Source organism: Trachurus trachurus, assembly GCF_905171665.1.
Source record: "Trachurus trachurus genome assembly, chromosome: 23".
NCBI lineage: Eukaryota > Metazoa > Chordata > Actinopteri > Carangiformes > Carangidae > Trachurus > Trachurus trachurus.
Genome location: NC_139912.1, coordinates 9,687,694 through 9,707,193, shown reverse-complemented (window position 1 = coordinate 9,707,193; position 19,500 = coordinate 9,687,694). Strand labels below are relative to the sequence as shown.

Below are 19,500 nucleotides of genomic sequence, written 5' to 3'. Positions count from 1 at the left end.
ACATGTCTGTGTGTGATTTGGTGTTTGTGCTTGGAGTGTTTTGGGGTCCACAAACAAAATCTTGTCACCAAAATCCTACTGTAGGCCTGGCCCTGCATCCTCTGTCGCACATCCCGAGGTTTCTCCCGTTTTTTGTTTTTGTTTTTGTCTTTTGGGGAGTTTTTCCTCAGTCAGAGTGAGGGTCTAACTGCAGATGATAAGTTAACTCAGATGATGTTGTTATGATGCTGTGTAACACTTAGACAAAGACAAACTAAACCAACAAAACAAAAGGGCGATACAAATGAACTTGCCTTGTCTCAAGGCTCCACACTGTGGAGGCTGAATAGGTGCGTCAGGGAGCAGCAACTAGAGTGCCTAGCAGCAGCCATCCTCAGGCACTTTGGATCGACGCTCCCTCGGGAGGAGGGAGGCCTCGCAGGTGAAGCCATGACGTCCCCTTGCGTCCATCTGTCCCCACTGCACAGAAAGAAAAACCACCAACAACGCTGCAGTCACGCCCACTCCCAAACACTTTCAACTTTCCAATAAGTTTGAACGCACCACAAATTTACCTATTTCAATTATAGATTTTTCTTTAAACATGTCCTGGTCGCTGCAGTGGGGACAATGTGCAAATGCAGTTGAAATGCAAACCCTCCTCCTCCCTGCAGCGACTCAGGTCACCTGGATGCGGGCAGAAACACCTGCAGCTGGCGGAGGACGCACCACCTCACACAGCACTTTTTATGCTAATGACCCGTGCAAGCACTTCCCACCCCCCCTACACACACACACACACACACACACTTGCTTTGAGAGCGCAAGATTATTAAGAGAGTCAGAAATCGGCAGGCAGCTCGGTCACTCACACTCTCAGTGGGGTCCTCATCATCAACCTTTCCCCCATCTGATATGATCTGGAGACTGGTGGTCCTCGGCGGGGTGTGGGTCTGTCTTCTCCCGGGCTCAGCTGAAGAAGGCAGTGGCGGCCGCGGGGGGAGGACGGTGACTTTCCACCGGACTCAGCAGGATGAGAGCCAGAGCCAGAGCCAGGGCCAAGTGCGCACACGGGCCAGGAGAGAAGCCAGCGGCTCCTCTGGGACATCCAAGGTTTCTCACGGTCTCCCCTTCACCGCCTGCCGGTTCCCCCTCACCCCGGATGAGCACGGGATTCTGGATAAAAACACATATGAGGTAAGGTGGGATTTTTAAACTGTGTGACACTTGATCATCAAAAAAGAAAAGAGAACAGAAAGAGCCATCATTATGAAACTAAATAATCAATTCAGCAAAAATTATTCTAAAACCATTTTGCCATGTTTTTTTTTTTATCATGTCTGATTCTTCCTCCGCTTTCCTGCACCTAGGAAGGGTTTAATGGTGATGATGGCTCCTGATCATCAAAAAAAAAGAGAAAGAAATGAAACTAACAGAAATAACCATCATTATTAAACTAAATAATCAATTCAGCGAAATTATTCTAAAACCATTTTGCCATGTTTTTTTCTTTATCACTTCCCCTTTCCTTCACCTAGACAGGGTTTAATGGTGATGATGGCTCCCATGTAATTCTCACATGGGTGGGCGATGGCACAGGAGTGAGTATCCATCATAAAACACTTGTTCAAATCTGACTTTCACAATTTTAGGCAAAATGTATTTGTTTTTCATTCTTGGTTTGTTATTATTGGTCTGAAATGTGTCCATTTAAACTAAAGTCCTAACCACCACGTTGATCTCAGGTGGTCCTGGTGCTGTCTACCATCAGCGCCCCCCTCGACTCTTTCCTGGAAGGAGGCTCCTCACGACTCTACAGAAGGTGAGTTGGAGTCAGCAGCACAGTAACATCTCTCTCTCTCTTTCTCTCTGTGCAGAGCTCATGTAGTTACAGTTTGGCTTTATTCCCTCTCTCGTTAGTACGGATTATGGGAAGTCGTTCCATGACATTTCCCACCGGATCAACAACACCTTCATGAGGGAGGAGTTTGGAGTCAGTGTTGGACCAGGGAGCTCTGTGAGTTTGGCTCAGTTGTGTGTGTGTGTGTGTGTGTGTGTGTGTGTGTGTGTGTGTGTGTGTGTGTGTGTGTGTGTGTGTGTGTGTGTGTGTGTGTGTGTGTGTGTGTGTGTGTGTGTGTGTGTGTGTGTGTGTGTTGTTGTGAGAGTTTCATTTCGGACAAAGAAGGCTTCTCACATGTTGTGGTCTGCTCAATTTGTGTCACAACTTCATCTACAAACCGCTTTTGCTCACGTCCTGAACACGGTGCATTCACTGACACGTTCAGAATCACACCCACAGAAACCCACTGGCATATAAACACGGTGCCGGCAAACAATAGCATGAAACAAAACCTCAAACACCTCAACTTTGTCGTACAAATTTTACTATCAAAGCCAAGAAAGAGTAGCTACTGGTAAAAAAAAACCTCCCCATCTATTTCTATCTGCTTTGATTGACAGGTGATTTTGACGGCGGACACCCCGGTGGTGGACAACCCAGGAGGGATCATCTTCACCTCCACTGACGCCGGAGCAACCTTCAGGTTCATCCAACTACCCTTCCACTTGGCTCAGCCCATCACCTACCACTTCCTCAACCCCGACTACCTGGTGGCCGTCAGCATTGATGTGAGTCTTTCTCTCTTTCTTTCTTTCTTGCCATTTTTTCTCAAGCTCTCACAGTGGTTTCACTCGCTCTGTGTAGTATTCTGGGTCAAAACTATGCCCACGCACACGCACACACATCAAACACACACCTTAAAGTAAAGGTAAACACTCCTCTGTTCCCTCCTGACATGCAGGGCGGCCTGTGGCTCTCTCTGGACTTTGGTGCCACGTGGACAAAAGTTCATGATGGAGTGCATTCTTTCTCATGGTGAGAATAAACAGGAAACTAAACCACACACCCCAATCCCATCATGTCTAGAAAAAACATGCTGGATGAACCAAATATTCTATGAAAGCTAATATCGCAGGATTAATAAATACAACACGATGCAGAAATGTAATATGAAAGGACCTGATATATGATACATGGTGAGGATTATGTGTTGCAGTCTTTACAAACAGTTTGGAAATGGACTAAATGGACATTTTTGCAACTTGTTGGGTGTTTGTGAAACGTTTTTGTGAAACATTTTGAACTTCTTCTTCTTCTTTCCGTCAGGGGGGCCGGTGTTAATCTGTTCTTCAGCTACAGCCGAGTAGACACAGGTAGGACGCACAGGTGGACAAGTGTTCTTGTGCTATGTGTTTAACAGGTCAATCTGGCATTAAAGTCAAATCTGATATAAACACTGTTATCTGGCTGCTATATAGCTCTTCCATAGCTCTTTATTGCCCAGTTAGAGGAATTTCTTTTTGTGGCAAGGCAATAAAAAGATAGAAGACAATAATAACTGCAATTACAGCACAGCAATAAAGTTTCCGTGTGATAGAAAAAGTGCAAAAGATATGATTAAGGAGAAGATAATATGCAGAGTCAGTGGGAGTTAATGTTTTGTGTGCACATCAATATCATAGATGGAAAATTGAAACCTGCCTTATGGGACAAATTTATACCATTGTTCATGTGCTCTCATGTGACCTCATTGAAACCCTTTTGTCGATGATAACCTGTCCCATGGCTGAGGTAAAGGAGTAGCTCTTTATCTGCGTCCCTGTCCTGCGTATCGTGTTTTCACTCCTGAGAATTTGCAGCTACCTGTCGGTGCAGCCTGAGCTCACATGGGACAGACACTCTCACAGTCTTGTTTTGGGACTTGATTGTCCTCATTTGGAGGCTCTCACTTCATTCAGTCGTTATCTTTTCTCCAAAACAACAATGTAAAAGCTTTGTTTTATTAAAAAAAAAAAAAAAAAGCTCTACATAAGTGGTCATATCCAGTCAAAAATATTTACACAGACCCAAAATTACAGATTTCCTTCAAATGATGCAGCAGTTTCTCCACTGAGTGTTTCCCAATTTAAATACGGTCTTATGGACAGGTTCAGATTCTCAAATGTGTGTCATCAAGCCTTGTTTCTTGTTGCCGTAGTTGTAGCAGACGAGAGAGGAGACCTGGTGCTGAAGAGGACGAAGGATCTCGGTAAAACCTTCACCATAATCCACGAGGACATCTACAGCTTTGGCTACATCGGAGCCTTTCTCTTCTTCTCTGTGATGGAAGACTTGGTGAGAAGAGACACAGGAAGTCACACTGCAAAAACTCAAAATCTTACCAAGAATATTTATCTTATTTCTAGTCAAAATGTAATTTCTAGTCAAAACAAATCTCATTATACTTAAAGTAAGTCTCATCACATAAAAAGTAGCTTGTTTTTAGACACTTTTTACTTCTTTCAAGCATATTTTCACTTGAAATAAGTAGAAAGTTTTTCTTCCTTATTACAAGCACAAAAAACCTGCTTTCACTGGCAGATGTTTCTACTTATTTCAAGTGAAAATTTGTTTGAAATAAAAGAAAATTATCTCAAAACAAAAAATTCTTATTTTAAGTGAAAAGAGTTCAGTTTTGACTAGAAATGAGACATTTTGACAAGAAATAAGACAAATATTCACAGAAAGATTTTGTGTTTTTTTCCAGTGCACGGATGATATCATCACTGTTTTTTTTAATATATCAGTGAGTATTAAAACAGCACTTTGTGTTATCTTTCCCACAGAGATCCCCTCGCGTCATGTACTTCTCATCGGACCAGGGAGACACGTTCAGTCGAGCTCTGCTGCCCTCAGCTTCCACTGAGCAGGTGAGGAGGAAATATTCAAACTCACTCACTCGCAGACGCTTTAATAACCTTCATAGTTTTCACTTAATTCACAATTTAACCTGTTTAGACTGTTTTATTTGTTTATATTTGTACCAACATTTTTTTAATGTTCTCCAGCACTGCTACAGGAAATACACAAATGTTAATGTGAATATTTCCTTTGTCGTGTGTTATATTCACATGATTTTAGTGGATGGGTGTTACAGCGGTTGTTTTCACCTTAAAGAGAAACATCAGTGGCAACATTTCCTTTTTTCACAACCAACTGATCACACATCTGCTCTGGTGAAACATCCACCCCCACACACACACACACACACACACACACACACACATACACACACACACACACACCCCCAGTACATCTTGTTGACAGCACAAACACACGCTCTCTCTCACGATGATTAGACAAGGTTTATAGCACAGACAAAATTAGTCATCACAAAGTTTTTTTTTGTTGTTTATTTTTTTTAATGTTTTTTATCTGAAGTCTAGATTTTCTCACCCACATGTCTCCCTCATCATGATTTCTGTGTGTGGTTGCAGTTCTACTCCATCCTGGATGGAGATGTGGATATGCTCTTCATGCACGTAGACAACCCAGGAGGTAACTTTTTTTTGTCATTTATGTTTATGTTTATTTGCACGATTGTAAAAGACAAAAATATAAGCAAACAATTAAATAGAAAAAAAAAAAAATACATGTGCGGGTGAGGTAGAAACCCATTACAGGCTTATATTTAAACCTCACCTATAAAAGCAATTGCACAAATAGCAAAGCAAAACAAACAAAAGAAACATTAATATTCAAATTTTTATTTGTTTTAACTTTACAGACATTTCAAATGTTACAGACATTAACATTAACAAATTAATAGTCTGTTTAAGAAAGTAAAAATGAGAAACAGATGGATAGGACGAAGAGAAAAACAAAAAAAGAAAAAAAATCTGAAAAAATAAAATATAACATTGATAAAAATAAAACACTCATCTTACAACTTAAAGGCAGCCCCCACCCCTGGCAGCCCTCATACTTCATACACATTCAAAGCATACATAAATACAATTACATGCACCCCAGGAGGTAACTTTGTCACACACGTCTACCTTTAAAAAACAACACTTGACACACATTCACTAAACACTGTTTGACAGAAGTTACGGCTTCTCTCAGCCTCTTTTGTTGTAATGGAAAAGCTCAACGGTAAAGACCAGACTGGTTTCACAAGTTCTCGGTGTTGCTGACAAATCATTCCATCATACTGAGTGTGTTTGTGCATTCAGGTCCAGCTGCTCGCTCTTTGTTCCTGTCTCTCTCTCTCCCTCCTCCACTCTCTCTCATTCAGCTCCTCTTCTCACATTGCCCTCCATTTGTTTTCTTCTGTTGATATGTTGTGTTATTATTTTTTGCCTCTGTAAAACGCTCCAGTTTGTGCAGCAGGGGGGGTGAAGTGATGAGGACTTTTGTTGCTGCTGAGATAAATAGAGGAGATATGGGGGTAGAGGGGCTTTATCTTTTGTTGGCTGGAGGGAGGGAGATTTAGGTTACACTGCAAAAGCTGACAAACATATCTTAGGATCAGGGAAAAACACAAGCGCCAACACCACACACACAAAAAGTAATCCACGTCAATCACCTTCCTCAGTTGAGCTTGTCCTTCACCTCTTCAGTTATCTCTTCAGTTATCATGTGTTTGAGGTTCACACACTTAAAATTTGATTGATGATACGACAACGTGCATAGACTGGTTAGTTTAGAAGAGTTTCACTTTAAATTATCACTACTTTCAATCAGACACATCATCCTCTTGCATCTTGTGCCAGTGGTTCGGTTCATTTACGTCACAAATGTTGCTTAAACCTTTAAAGAAGAGGTAAAGCTCAATGGAAAAATATTCACTGTCGGTTTTTGTTGCACCAACTAGCCAAGAACAGAGGAACCATGCCGCACTCGCAAGAGCAAGTGATGTGGTTTCATGGAAATGTGTTCGTAATTTTGGAAAAACATAAAAAAGCATGACCACAAATAGGAAACAGACTTCACCATTAAACTGAGGCTAAGAGTTAATAAAGCAGCTATAATAAGATCACAGAGTCACGGAGGATGATTTTTACTGGCTGAAGATAAATCACAACCAGCGAGCTCATCCACTTCACACCCAAACCTGAGATATTTGTCATATTTTGGTGAGAAGCTGAGAATACTAAGGATTTCCCTCTTTGTTCTTACTCCAGACACCTTCTTCGGGACCATGTACACGTCGGATGACCGCGGGATTTTGTTCTCCAAGTCGCTGGAGCGCCACCTGTTCGACGGGCAGAGGAAGAGCGACTTCACCAACATCACCTCGCTGAGAGGAGTGTACCTCACTAACAGACTGGACGAGGGTAGGACATCCAGCTCCTCATCCACACAAACACACAAAGCTTTTTGTTTTTCGGATGGCTCCCCTTTATTTCTCTTTATTTCTCCAAATCTTAAAAGATAATTCCAGTTTATAACAACATGGATCTTATTTTTTATACTTAGCCATCATGTACCATCAGTAAAACTCAATTGAATTGGTTTAAGACAGTGTTTCCTGTTGATCCAGTCATTCATTCAGTGTTTTATTTGTGCGTTATGACCTTCTCTCTCTGTGTTGTTGCAGATGGCCGCGTCAGATCCGTTATCTCCTTCAACAGAGGAGGGATGTGGCGACAACTCAACAAACCTGAGAATGTGGACTGCAGAGAGCAAATTAAAAATGTAGGCTACACAAAGCCCTCTTTGTTTTTGTGCATTTTATATAATTGAAATCAGTTGTTGTTCTTCGCTAAACGGCTTTTTAATGTGTGTTTTTTAATGTGTTTCTCATCAGTGCAACCTCCACATCCATGGAGAACACAGCCTCAACAACCGAATAGTTCCCATGGTGGCTCTGTCTGAGCCCACTGCTATTGGTCTGGTCATCGCTCATGGTAACTTAAACTGTTAGTTAGTTTCAGTTTATGTTAAAAGAAATTAGAAATAATACAGTAATGGACAGACAAAACAAATAAATACTTTACAAAGACAACCCATGAAAAAATAAAAATAATTGAAAATGAAAATAATTTCATTTTTCATATCCGAAAAGGAGTGGGAAGAAGTAAAACTTATTTACTCCCACCCCCTATTCATAAATTAACTATCAAGCTTCCTTGTCATTATAATCTATACAATAAGTTAATTTATAAGTTTATTTGGCTGGATTTATTCTAATATATTATCACTAATCTTTATCTCTCTAATATATAGGCATAAACATATACAATATAAAGACATATACAAACAAGAAACTGTATAACTAATTATAACAAATGAAGTCATAGTCAAAAACTCCCTTTCCCAGCTTTTCAACCTCTCAGTGATCTCATGTGTGATGATTAAACTAAGTGTTGTGGTCGTGTCCTCTGTTCCTCAGGCACCGTGGGCGACTCCCTGTCGTCCTCGCAGCACCCAGACGTGTTTGTCTCCTCAGACGGGGGTTACACCTGGAGGGGGACGCTGAGGGGACCGCACCACTACAGCATCCTGGACTCTGGCGGTCTCATCGTGGCCGTGGAGGCTCAGCGCCAAGTCAAGACGATCAAGTACGGACAGAGTGGATATTTGTAGCTGCTGTACACAAAGTTTACTGTTGTTCAAATTACACATGATCTTACAGCTAATAGCTGGTTGCGATTTAAGGTTCCCTTGATGAGGACAGAGTTAGGGATGAGGACCCTCTCCTACTTTGGGCCTTGGTCTTGGAATGGCGTGCAAGTCAAGATGAGGATGGGAACTCTCATCCCTCTTTCTGGCTTTAAACAATCTCTCTCTGAACTATTAGTCACCAGTTGCACCTGTGACTCTTAGCTCTCAAATTGTATTGCACTTTTGGGGTCTCTTTTATTGTATAAATTATCATTGTCTCTTTGCTACCTTGCTCTTGCTATGTATTTTCTCGCTTGTTTGGATTGTTTTGTAATGCTTCCTGAGATTGTCAAATCTCAATGGATCCTTCCTGGATAAATAAAGGTTAAATACAACAAAAAACTCAAACCAATCAGAGTGAGTTGCAGTTAACACTGAGTTTCTCGTCACCAGGTTCTCCACAGACGAAGGCCAGTGCTGGAAGTCGTATAACTTCACTGACCAGCCCTTCTTCTTCGCCGGCCTGGCGTCCGAGCCCGGCACCAAGGCCATGAACGTCAGCGTGTGGGGCTTCCGGCCGGAGGAAGACCGCCAGCCCATGTGGGTGGCCGTCACCATCGATTTCAAGAGCCTCATTACCAGAGAGTGTGAGTCAAGTCGGCGTCGCTATAACTCCATCAGCCTGCATGCGTACGTGCACGTAACCACCTGGTGGTAGGTGCATGAAGGATCACAGCAGGTTCTCATTACAGAAACAAAACAACGCACAACCCGGGACTTTCCCAACCTTAAAGTTCTCAAGAAGTCATTTGATTTGGGCACTTTACGTTCCTCTTTTTTTTTTCTCGCATTTCACAAACCAAACGCCTCTCTCCAAACAAGACTAAACAAATGCAATCGGTGTTTACTCTCCTGCTTGTGCAGTTCTTAAGCATGGATAAGTGATAAAAGTAGCAAGGTCTAAAATGGAGGCAGAGACACAATCACAACTTTTAAACTCTTGATAATTAAAATAGGAATATGTTTTCCTTCAATTTTTAAAAGATGATATAGAGAAACACTTGCAGATTTGAAACCAGTATGTTAGGAACTGTGATATTTCCATAACAATAGTTGTTTTTTTCACTTGTAGTTATGTGACAGAACATTTTAATATTAGATTGAAACTGGATCTGGTGTCACTTACTGTGCAGGGATGAAATTAGGCGCAACAAATTTCCCTAAATAATGAAGAGAAACATTATATACAATGTTACATTTCGGTGCATTATACTATGTCAATATAATGAAATATTACATCTTTTGTATAGCTTTAATTGAAAGAATTGCCCTTTACAGTTATATCCTGATTGTTTTACTCAGGTAACGAGCAGGACTATGAGGAGTGGTTGGCTCATTCTACGGAGGACGGAGACTCGGACAGGAACGGCTGCATCCTGGGCGTCAAGGAGACGTACAGGAGGCTGAAGAAACAATCTGTGTGCAGGAACGGGAAAAGCTTCGTGGTGAGCAAGAAGCAGAGCGCCTGCTTGTGCACCAGGGACGATTACGTATGGTGAGTGTAAATTCACTGAGGAAGAATCTGCTTGCATTTATTTATCTTAGTTCCCAGCATCAGTAAACACTCTCTCTCTCTCTCTCATCCTTTACTATAGTGACTATGGTTACCATCGTCATGTCAACACTTCAGAGTGCGTGAGACAACCCAACGCTCCCAATAAAACTCTGGAGGTCTGTTTGAACGGACAGGAAGACGAGCTACTGACTGCAGGGTAATGAATGATGCTCATGGCTTTCTACAACAAATGCACACACATACACACACACACACACTTACACACTTGTGGTCACGTTTGTAGGTATCGTAAGGTCCCGAGTGATAAGTGTGAAGGTGGCTTCACCCCTCAGCTGGCGGAGCAGACCGTCATCAGGCCGTGTGGGGTTAAACCCAGCCCCGGCCCGCCTGCCAGGTCATCATCTCCAGACACACACTTCGATACACCAGTGAGTAGAGCTGCTGCTGCTGTTGTTGGTGTTTTCAGTTTGTATATTTTTTGATGTTAGTGTTTGTAGTGTAACAGCTGTTTTTTGTGTATATTTTCCAGCGAGAGAGGCTGGTGTTGATCCTGGTGTGTGCAGGAGCAGGACTCATCGTGCTTGTGGCCGTCATCTCCGCTTTCCTGGCGGTCAAGAGAGTGGTTTATAGAAACATGTATGTCTTTCATCCTATCTCATTTCATATCTCTTTTTGAACCTTCTACATTGTTTCTGTATTTTAATTGTGTGGTTATTTTTATGTGAGCGTCTCTGAGCACTCGTAAAAGTGTGTTATAAATAAAATGTATTATTATAAACACACACACACAAACACACTTGTGCTCTGTGTACACATCTTTGCTCACCCAGCCAATAATACCAGACTCGACCTCTGCTGTGTCCTGTCGCCCTCTACAGGTTACCCGCGTATCGCTTCTCCAACCTGCGGATACAGGATGATGATAACTGTATGACGGCTGATCTTGAAAGCGCCACCAGCAGCAACGGCACCGCCTGCCAACCGGACTCAGATGATGTACAACTTTTAATTCTTTTTATTTTAATAACACTTTGAGCTCAAAATCACCATCAGAGTGTGAGATTTTTCAAACTATTAATACTTTTGTGCTCTTATTTCGGCAGGATCTTCTTGAATGACACATGACATGTTCCAGTGGACGTAACAGATATTATGGATTGAAACCAGCTGTGCTGAAAAAGACTGCCAACCGCATTTTTATTGGACTTAATCCCTCATATTTGGATGGGAGCGACCTTTGTGCCAAAGTGTGAGGATTTGAATGACAAGCATGAAATGTTAAATGTCTTTAATTTATTGATCTTTCTTCATTTTATTGCTTTACTTTACTTGTGTTGCTCTTCAATTTGTACAGTATTTGTATTGTTGTTATTTTTCTCTGTTTGCACCGCCTTTTTACTTCTGTTAAATGTGAAAACAAATATGACATTCCCCAAAATTTGCATTTGTGAAAAATAAATTATTGCATCTTTTTTGAGTGAATTACATCACATGTAAAATATATTTACGGTAAATGCACAATAAACTTTTACCAAAAAGCATCTGTCCATTAGATGGCGCTGGGGATACCGGAAACTGTCCCGTCTGCCTCAGAGTGAGCACAGAAGAAGAAAGAGCAGGAAGTTGTGATGGAATCAAAGATAGTTTATTGAAAAGATGGATCACTCAGGAACTAGCTCTTCCGGGTGCAGGTGATGGAGTAGGTGTAGGTGGTGAAACTGTAAAGACGTTGCTCATAAAATACTTGCTGTTTAAGTAGATCTAAATATTCATAATTTATTGTGCATAAATATGAATAAAATCATACATGTTTTTATTTCTGCAAGGAATAAATCAGACCCAGAGGGCACAAATCGTCTCTGATGTTGGATTCTGTCCAGGTTTTTGTGATATAACAAATGTAAATAGAAGTAAATACAAAATATTCGCCTGAAAAGATAAATGTACCCAAAAAATATTTCATATAATAAGTAAATCATTTCTGTAGTCGGCTTCTTCTAGCTCCTTTACGTCTCTGCCCGCTCGTTCGTCTCTCATTTCTCGGACGGAGTGAACCCTCTCGCTGTGACTCCCGCTATCTTTAGCTGTCATATTACACCATTCACTCATATCAGGCGATGACATCCTGAGACACCGCGGGACTCGTCGTTGTTACCGTGGCAATAAGAACAGGTAAAAAAATAAATAATAAAAAAAACTACTTCAGTATTTATCTAGGAAATATTTCAACGTTTTGCTTGTAATGTGACTACAGGTGTCAGTCGGCGATGCAGACACAGACAGACGAGGAAGTTACACAGCTGCAGCCATAGACATATTAGCTGCAGCACACTATGGCCAAAACGTAACTAGCTTTTCAAAAAAATGTAGCCTCCGAGCTATGAGTGTTTTTACAGTTTGCTGCAGCTTTACCATAACAGCTCACCGCCTCTTGACAAACCGATAAATTAAACTGCTGAACTGCCCAGTTTAACACCAGACTAACCATAGATATATACATCTATATGCACACTAACTAACTTTGCTCACACACACACACGTCAGCTAAAGTTAGCGTCGCCCAAATAAACCCGGTTATTTCAATCTCTCCAGGTCGTGTGCTGTGGAAGCGGAGGCTGGAGGCTCGTCAAGATGGTCCGGGCTGGCGGTGAGTGCATTTTTTACATTTGTTTTATTTGTAACACAGTAGTGCTTTTCAAGGTCTTGGTGCAAATCTCTGTCTACATCGAGCTGCTGGACTCGGGATCTTTCTCAAGATCAGTCAAGAAAAGACCGCAGCTGCAGTGACATCCTTTTTTTTAACCGCAGATGTCTCTCTCTGTCACTTGCTTGCTTTGGTTTAAGTAATGTAAATGGATAACTTTAAGATCATTAAAAATGTTCTACACAAGTATATAGCTAATGCTCGTGTAACCATCAGAAAAGCTTGGTTGCACCAGCAGGTCCTGGGCTGATATTCTGTTCAATCCAAGCTTTGTTTCAATTAAACATGGTATATATTTTATACAGATCTATTGTTTTTAGCTGAGGAATAATGTAAATATCAAGCCAAATGATTATTATGAGTAACTCATAATAATCATTCTGTTCTGGTACTGAGTACAGCAATGGTCTTGCATTGGTTTGGTCATGGTCTTGGCCTTGTCTTGACTACAAAACTAGTACACATACACAATAACCCATGGAAGATGTGTTTGTTAGATGAACTCCACTCACTGCATGTCTTCACTCTTCCTCCAGGTATTTTGAAGTTAGCAGCGCTCATCTTTGTCTTCCTCCTGGCTGTCTTTCTGGCTTTCCAAATGCTGGAGATAAACACGGATTTCAAGCTGAGCAGCATGATCTGTAAGTTGTGTTTCCAACATTTCGAAACTCATCTCGGCTTTAGATAAGAGGAAGTGGCAGGGGGCCAGATGTGAGATGTTTCAACTGTGGCATTTTTGCATTAAAGGTTCAATGTATTTTCTTATTGTGGCTTGTGTCCTCATAAATCAATTATACAAGAGAGTTGTGTTGAATGACTGAAATATGTCATCAGTGAACATCTTGTTAAACTGATGTCATTTTTGCTTTCCAGCAAGATCTATGCCAATGAATGAAGCCCGTAAGTATGCTCCATTTGTTATTATTTAATCACTTTTTTTTCTTCTTTTTTTTTCTTTCTTTAATAACAAACAAATTTAAAATATTTTATTTGGTTTATTAATCCACTCTATTCCAGTTGAACTAGTTAACACATGAATGTTAATATTGAGCCTGGGTCACACACAAAAACACAGCTAAGCTCAGTACTTGGCATTTAGTTTAAGTAATACCGTGGCCTTCTGTTCTGTGTCAGCACTGTATTGTGAAGAGGCTTATGTGGCTTAGTTACCTGTTATCTGATATTCTGCCTTGTCAGTTCATGTGTAAATGGGAGTTTTCTATTTCCAGCAACAAAGCCAGTCAAGCACAAGTGTGGCCTGTCTAAGGAGTGCCCTATCGGACACTTTGCCTTCAAACTGGCGAGTGGAGCGGCCAGCGTGGTTGGACCCAGAATGTGCCTGGAGGACAAATTGTAAGTGAAGTGTCGCACTGTTTATTACCATGTGGTACTAGACAAACTTTGTTATGCAAACATGTTTGTGCTATCTACTCAGCCGTTGGGACCAGAGACATTTGACTGCTCCTTCGTCCTTGAAAGGCACTTTAGATAAATGGCACAACACTCTTAACTATTTTCTTAGAGCTTTACTTCACACCTGAGCAGCAGTCAGCTATCCTTTCAAATTGGCAAAGAATTAAAAAAAAAAGTAAATTATCAGGCATGATTTTCATTGTTTTCTCTGCTTTAAATAAGTATAAACTGAATATCAGGACTGCAACAACAGAGAAAAATCCCCAAATAGATCATTTGAATAGATAGTGACCATATGTGTAGTCAGAGGTGTTCACTTGTCAAACAAGCAGCTCATTTATAAAAGAGACTTCCTGGTTTAATCAAACTATACTGTATATGCAAAGGTCCCCGAGCTTCAGTCTTATCACTTTTATTATTATTTATAACACAATGATGTAACTTCTTGCAGCTGTAAGGGACATAGTTTCGATAGACATATATTTAAAGGAGAATTTCCGTTTTTTTTACAATCTGAACCTTATTTCTAGCATAAAATGCGATCATTTACTCACCCAGATAACTTTGGTGTCATTACGAGTCCTTCCGACAAAATTAGATCCAGCCGAGAGCCGCGTATATCCATATAATGCGAGTATACGGGGCAGCGCAATGCAGCCTCTAAATAACACATTATCTGCTGCCAGACTCGTTCATTTCGCTCGGAGATGACATCTTCCAGGTCAGAGGTTAGTAGGTCAACCTACAGTACAGACCCTGGATGTTGATAACAGGTAACCCCGGACTCAGAGGGGAATAGCACTAGCCTATCGTAACAAAATATTGCTGAAATGAACGATTTTCGCAGCAGATAATGTGTAATGTGTCTCGGCTGGATCTATATTCGTCGGAAGGACTCGTAATGACACCAAAGTTATCTGTGTGAGTAAATATTATATATATTATATATTTTATGCTACCCAGATTGTAAAAAACAGAAATTCCCCTTTAAACAGTGTTTAATATGTGACTGATGGATTTGTCAACACCTAAAAGAAGTTAAAGTTAAACAGACAGTGTATACAGCTACTACAAAGTTTAAGAACTGCCAGACACATTGTGTTTATGGTGTAAAGAAACTTGCAGTGAAGTTTTGCCCCTCAAGGCAGCAGAATGTTATTAGGGAGTGTCATTTCCTGCAATATGAAAATATTCCCGGTGGACTCCCCTCCTAATGCGCTGATAATTCTTGTTGTAGAATAATGAGCGGCGTGAAAAACAACGTGGGGAGAGGAATCAACATCGCCCTCATCAATGGTAACGTTATCAGTTCCACACCCTTGAAGTCAAATAGCTGAGTTTCTACTGTAGATGTCGTGTCATACTGCTGCCAGGTACCTGAAGTGCTAAAACACATGGAACTGTTTCCTCAACAGAGCATGTTTCCTCTGTAAGATTTACTTTTTGTACTATTTCCTGTTAATCAGATCAGTTCTCCTCAGAAACAAAGGCTTGAACTGTTTCCAAGTATTTTATTTATTTTATTGTGGTACGAGTCAGTAATGAGGTTGTGTACTTGATATAATAAACATTTATTTTGTCCTTTTCCTCCACAGGCAGAACAGGGGACGTCGTCAAAACAGACTTTTTCGACATGTGGGCAGGAGGTGAGTCTGTTCCACACCCTACATTTGAAATGCACACATACTTTACGTTGTGTTAACCTTATGTAATTACGCACAGATGTGGCTCCGTTAATTAAATTCCTGAAGGAAATTGAAGACGGGACGGTGGTGATGATGGCCTCATTCGATGATCCCTCCACAAAGTAAGGACCTTTCCCCACCACATCCCCTTCATTACTGTGACTATTTAGATTCCCATGATTCACTTTAATTGCTTTAGTTATCTCTAGTATTGATTGTGCCGCCGCGTCGGTGCTGCAGTGTAATAATTGTCTTCCTCTTTCCGTAGGCTCAACGAAGAAGCCAGGAAGCTAATTGCTGAACTGGGCAGCTCAGTTATCACGAGTTTGGGCTTCCGGGACAACTGGATCTTTGTGGGAGGGAAAGGCATCAAAACCAAGAGTCCATTTGAGCAGGTAACACAACCCACTAAATCCTATTTGTGCCCGTTCTCCCTTTGACAAGAGAGTTACACAACGTGAGCCCAACGGTCAGAGCAGTGTCTTTCTCTGCTGCCTCAGTGTTCAACACAACAACACAAGTGTTTACCCATCAGATGGGGATACTGCCAGCTGAGCTCAGCGTAGAACTACACGTGTGACACAGCAGATTTTTTACTTTTCATCTGTGGATCATAGCGATAGTCATTAGCCAAATATTCCAATAAGAATTGGTTTAGATGTCCAAACCGAGTGAAAATGCTCCATATAAATACCCCAATCAAATAAATTCTTTCTGCGCACACTCCGTCTTGACGTTAATGCGTAGTGACATTTCTTCAGTGCCAAAACAATGACTACTACTGTCCTAATCAAACGATAGATCTCCATCTTTGATCAGTCACGTGATGTTTTGATTGCTAGAGTTCTCAACGGGCCTGAAAATTAAGCGGGTGATAAAGCTCGGACTCGAGGTTTATTAAAATTTCGACCAGCCCATTGAAAACTTGCTGCGTATGTCACACGGCTGTAAAACTTCCATTCTGAATGAAAGCAGTGGCACATGTAAACACAACCCTAATTAGTATACACCCTGCTCCACTGTAGGTATAAATACATTCAGCCCCTACCATCTGTGGTTTTCCTGCTCGCTTTTGAGTCTGGTTTACAGGAGAAGTGAAACAGACAGCCAGATGAACATAATTCAAGTTCAGACACAAGGGAGACCACTACTGTGTTGTTGACAATGAAAATGAGTTTTACAGTGTTTAGAGTGGCCGACCCGTACGACGTCCGACTGCTTTACCCGGTCTTTAAGAATAAACTTAAACAATGCCATAGGCCTGCTTGTGTGAGTGTGTGAACCCAAAAGGGATTACTTACTTTACGTGTGCACACACTGACTAACCCCAAAACTAAACAACCCAACCCTGTCAGTTTCTGGGCAGTGCAGTATATTCTTCATGGATGTCAAACTCTGCCTGCTGGGTCCGTGTGAACCAGGATCTTACATCCACTAGATCAGAAAGAAAAGAAAAAAACACACTTTCAACATCTTTGTGTGTTAAGATCTTATTAGTTCAACCTACAGACCCTGGATGTTGATAACAGTTAACCCTGGACTCAAAAGGGGAATAGCACCAGCGTATCATAACAAAATATTGGTGAAATGAACGAGTTTCGCGGTAGATAATGTGTTATTTAGAGGCTGCATTGCGCTGCCCTGTGTTCTCGCATTATATGGATACACGCGGCTCTCGGATGGATCTAATTTCGTCGAACGACTTGTAATGCCACCAAAGTTATCTGGGTGAGTAAATTATCGTATTTTATGCTAGAAATAAGGTCCAGATAAAAAACGGAAATATACATGTATGTCCATAGAAACTATGTCCCTTACAGCTGCACGGAGTTTGAAAACCGCTGCATTAGATTATAAAGACAATTCACTGCTTCCTGGCTTCTTATAAAACACAACGTGAGCGTGTGATGTGTTTTGTTGTTCTGTCCTCAGCACATAAAGAACAGCGCAGACACCAACAAGTTCGAGGGCTGGCCTGAGGTGTTGGAGATGGAAGGCTGCGTTCCCCAGAGGCAGGACTGAAGCCACCGCCGCTCCCTCGTCGCCTCTGGCCACCTCGTCCTCCGAGACATTCCTGTCCACGTCAAGACTTCTTTTAGTCGTTACATTTACTTTGGGGTGAGAGAGGTCGTTTCGCACCTCTCCTACTGAAACCTTTTTATTTTATTCACGTTCACCAGAAGTCGTCATGAAATGTGAGCGAGCCCTGAGCGGGATAGTGAAGCTCGGACCTTCTTGCACTTCTCCCTCGGCTTGGATACCGTTACATAGACGCTCAGCGGGTCTTGTAACCGGAGCTGGTAGGTAGAGTGCACTGATTAGAAGGGACTTTGACTATTCACACACAATCAAACTTTCTATCTGTAAGGTCCACAGATTTAGCTTGGGTGTTGCAATATTGCACTGCTGTTGATGGAAACGGATGTCATAGCTGAGATTTATCTGGGAGGTTTAATTCTCACTGCCTGTTCTTTGCCTTAATCTCATTATCCTGTTTGGATTTCCTTTTTTTATATCATGCCCTGACTCTTTCATTCCTTCCAGTGTTTATTCTGAGATGATTTATATTAACAGGGTTCGAAGACACGTCTATTCCCGATCTTATAACCAAATGCACCAAATTCACTGTGAAATTTGTAAATATTTATTTAGAGGAGGATTCGGATTTGAAAGATCCTCATTTAATGATCATTGTAATGATAATGATAATAATAATATAATTTTCTTAAAATAAATGATATTGTTGGTAATATGTGTGTGTGTGGGTTGGAAGTGTTTTGTCACACCTACAAGTGATAATTTCTTTTTTTGGTTTTTATGTGCTCATATGCAGTAGACCTCATATTGTGAACAGCTACCAGCTGTTCCAGATGTTTCAGCATTCGATATAACTTAACCTGGTAATCATTACTGTGCCATTTTACAGCCTCCTTCTAAGACGCCCGTTTCTATCAGGTTGTCGGCGTCCACACCTCAGCGTCATGTACTGAAGTTCATGTCGCAAGAAAACTATTTTTACACACACACTGTTGCGTTCACAACTTGTTACAGTTTTGTTAAGTACGTCTCATTTTTCAGTTTCCAGTTTCTACAGTTGTGCTTTGAATGCAGCGCCTGCATTTTAACAGGCATTTCTCTGTATATTTAAAGTTTTGTTCCAGGTTCTTTCAACTGCTGCTAATTGGCAAACAGCCTAATACGACACATCTGTCCAGCTGTGTTTTTTTTTTTGTACATGATGTAATTATAGTGCAGTGAATACACAGTGTGTGTGCACCTCTTATTTTTACAGGTTGTGGACAAGTTAGCACAAATGAAATTATAATTTAACCAAATACTACACCACACATTACACATTAAACCACACAACTCAAACTGGAACGACACCCTTGTTGTTCTTATCTGCATCATCTATCTTTCTTCTTTTCCGGCCTGCTGTTGTTGACTGACACAGACCCAATCAGACATTGATCACTGCCTCTATGGATCTAACACTGGAATCTGCCTGTAAATTGATTGTACATTCTTGTTTGTTTTATATTTCGACAATTTGTTCATGATGAACAAAGCACATATGGACTGAGAGAGTCCGTTAAAATAAAAACTGCCTCTATTCTTCTGTCTCTTCTTGTTTCAAACTACCAAAGCAGAAAATCTCACTTGTGTGTGTGTGTGTGTCTCTTTTAAATGCATCACAACATGTCAATAAACAACA

General features: G+C 41.1%; 2 protein-coding genes across 2 annotated transcripts; both read left to right on the top strand.

Moving 5' to 3' along the window:
* Positions 1-894: 894 nt before the first annotated feature.
* On the top strand, positions 895-11,176 carry LOC311006412 (sortilin; the record flags this gene model as incomplete). Its single annotated transcript, XM_083999241.1, has 21 exons — positions 895-1,176; positions 1,518-1,580; positions 1,725-1,801; positions 1,900-1,996; positions 2,440-2,607; positions 2,781-2,854; positions 3,146-3,192; positions 4,017-4,153; positions 4,645-4,728; positions 5,296-5,356; positions 6,985-7,137; positions 7,401-7,498; positions 7,611-7,710; positions 8,196-8,364; positions 8,861-9,054; positions 9,770-9,962; positions 10,063-10,179; positions 10,267-10,411; positions 10,513-10,619; positions 10,862-10,979; positions 11,087-11,176. 21 exons carry the CDS (start codon positions 895-897, stop codon positions 11,099-11,101), a joined length of 2,499 nt encoding a protein of 832 aa, XP_083855367.1. The 3' UTR covers positions 11,102-11,176.
* A 921-nt stretch (positions 11,177-12,097) lies between these two features.
* On the top strand, positions 12,098-18,536 carry fam3c (FAM3 metabolism regulating signaling molecule C). Its single transcript, XM_083999866.1, has 10 exons — positions 12,098-12,155; positions 12,576-12,630; positions 13,224-13,328; positions 13,561-13,587; positions 13,917-14,040; positions 15,338-15,396; positions 15,696-15,746; positions 15,823-15,907; positions 16,054-16,180; positions 17,718-18,536. The coding sequence occupies exons 2-10, from the start codon at positions 12,615-12,617 to the stop codon at positions 17,805-17,807; spliced, it is 684 nt and encodes a 227-aa protein (XP_083855992.1). The 5' UTR covers positions 12,098-12,155; positions 12,576-12,614; the 3' UTR covers positions 17,808-18,536.
* The last annotated feature ends 964 nt before the right edge of the window (positions 18,537-19,500 follow it).